Source organism: Arachis ipaensis, chromosome B06, assembly GCF_000816755.2.
Source record: "Arachis ipaensis cultivar K30076 chromosome B06, Araip1.1, whole genome shotgun sequence".
In the NCBI taxonomy this organism is placed as follows: Eukaryota; Viridiplantae; Streptophyta; class Magnoliopsida; order Fabales; family Fabaceae; genus Arachis; species Arachis ipaensis.
Genome location: NC_029790.2, coordinates 118957182 through 118959167, shown reverse-complemented (window position 1 = coordinate 118959167; position 1986 = coordinate 118957182). Strand labels below are relative to the sequence as shown.

At 28.8% G+C, this 1986-nt stretch overlaps 1 protein-coding gene across 1 annotated transcript; it reads left to right on the top strand.

Moving 5' to 3' along the window:
* On the top strand, positions 801-1286 carry LOC110263824. The gene has a single exon (XM_021105644.1). The coding sequence runs from the start codon at positions 801-803 to the stop codon at positions 1284-1286; it is 486 nt and encodes a 161-aa protein (XP_020961303.1).

Genomic DNA, 1986 nt, shown 5'->3' with positions numbered 1-1986 from the left:
TATATGAGAATTTTGTTAACTGTTCAGAGAGGTTGTACAACATATGAGTCTATTAAGACAGTTAATGGAATTACATATTCTAGCTTTCAAGATGCTTGCTATTTCATGGGACTACTGTGCAATGATAGGGAATTCATTACAGCTATTAATGAGGTAGCTGAACTTACATCTGGTCATCAATTAAGAAAATTATTTACGATGCTACTGATGTCTAATAGCATTAGCAACTCAGAGCGTGTTTGGAATGCAACTTGGACATTATTAGCTGATGGAATACTATATGAGAGGAGAAAAGTTTTGAAAAATCAAGGTATTTTACTATGTCTTTTTTTTATATCAAGATTGTGTTCTCTTATTATTTTTATTAATAATATTAATAGTTTTATTTTGGAATTACTTATTAAATATTTCATAAAACCACCATGTGCTTTTGTTAGATACTCAACAGCAATGCGAGATCTTTAAGAGACTATCAATCAATGCCATATCTTGAGATGTCTGGTGTTCGCCTTTTTCAGAATAAGCTAATAGAGGAGGAGTTAGCATATGACACAAATGAGTTGACTCATACAAACTTATATACAGAACAAAAGATGACTCATGAGCAAATGTTAGTATTCGATGAGATACTCAATGCTGTTATTACAGACTCTGGTGGTTTTTACTTCGTTTATGGGCATGGTGGGTGTGGTAAGACATTTATTTGAAATGGACTTTCTTCTGCTATTCGGTCTAGAAGAAAGATTGTTTTAAATGTCGCATCTAGTGGAATTGCGTCTTTACTCCTACCTGGTGGCAGAATGGCTCATTCTAGATTTTCAATACCCATTACAATTACTGATGAATCTACTTGCAACATCAAGCATGGCAGTTTGAAGGCTGAGCTGCTCATCCAAAGTAACTTAATAATTTGGGATGAAGCTCCAATGCTCAATAAAATGTGCTTTGAAGCACTTGATCAGACGCTCAGGGATCTTATGTCAGTTACCGATCAACATAAGACACATCAACCATTTGGTGATAAGGTTGTTGTTCTAGGAGGTGATTTTAGACAGATACTTCCGATGATTCCGAAAGGGAGTAGACACGATATATTGACATTAACTATTAACTCATCCCATCCGTGGTCGTTTTGTAAGGTTCTGAAACTGCATACGAGCATGAGGCTTCTAATGCCTTCTTCGGATCAAGATGAAGGTGAAATAAAGAGATTTGCTAATTGGATACTTGATGTTGGATACTTGATGTTGTCATGTTCAAAAAAGTTTTTAATAATATTTAGATAAGAAAAATAGTATTTTCATTTTAGTAACATGTTATGATTTTTAATTTTGTACGAATATTTGCCGTAAATTTAACTAATTTATCTATAACTATACTTTTAGACTTAAAATGAAATGTGTAACATAGAACACAACATCATATGGCAATTGTTTATCTAATGATGTTAGTAAAATATTATATTGTTGATAAACTTTTGTTAGGTTTTTTGGTATAAAGTTTAGTGCAAAATTAATATGCTACCAATACAGTTATATATATTCTTATCTTTTTAGGTCTCTTTTCTTATCGTTCAAGAATATTATAAATTTTAAACTATTTTATTTGTATTTTATTTTAAATAAATATAAAATAACAAATTCAATACACTTATTATATAATAACGATGATAGTATTATACTAAAGTTAAAAATTTTATGGTTATAAAATACTATTTTTAATTTATCATGTCAAATAAAGGTTTAATTTTTAGTTTTTTTTTTTTTCAAATTTTTTTTAACATATTCTAAACTAGATTTCATAAAATATGATCTTTGACCATCAAATATTATTTCAATATTTTTAGAATTATTAACCATATTTTCTATCAAATTTCATAAATATATATTTTTTTAATTTCGTTTTCTTTAAGGATATCCTTCTTAGATTTATCAATTTAAAAATGTAGGACATTCACTTTCTTAAGATTTCATTTTCATTTCTTAA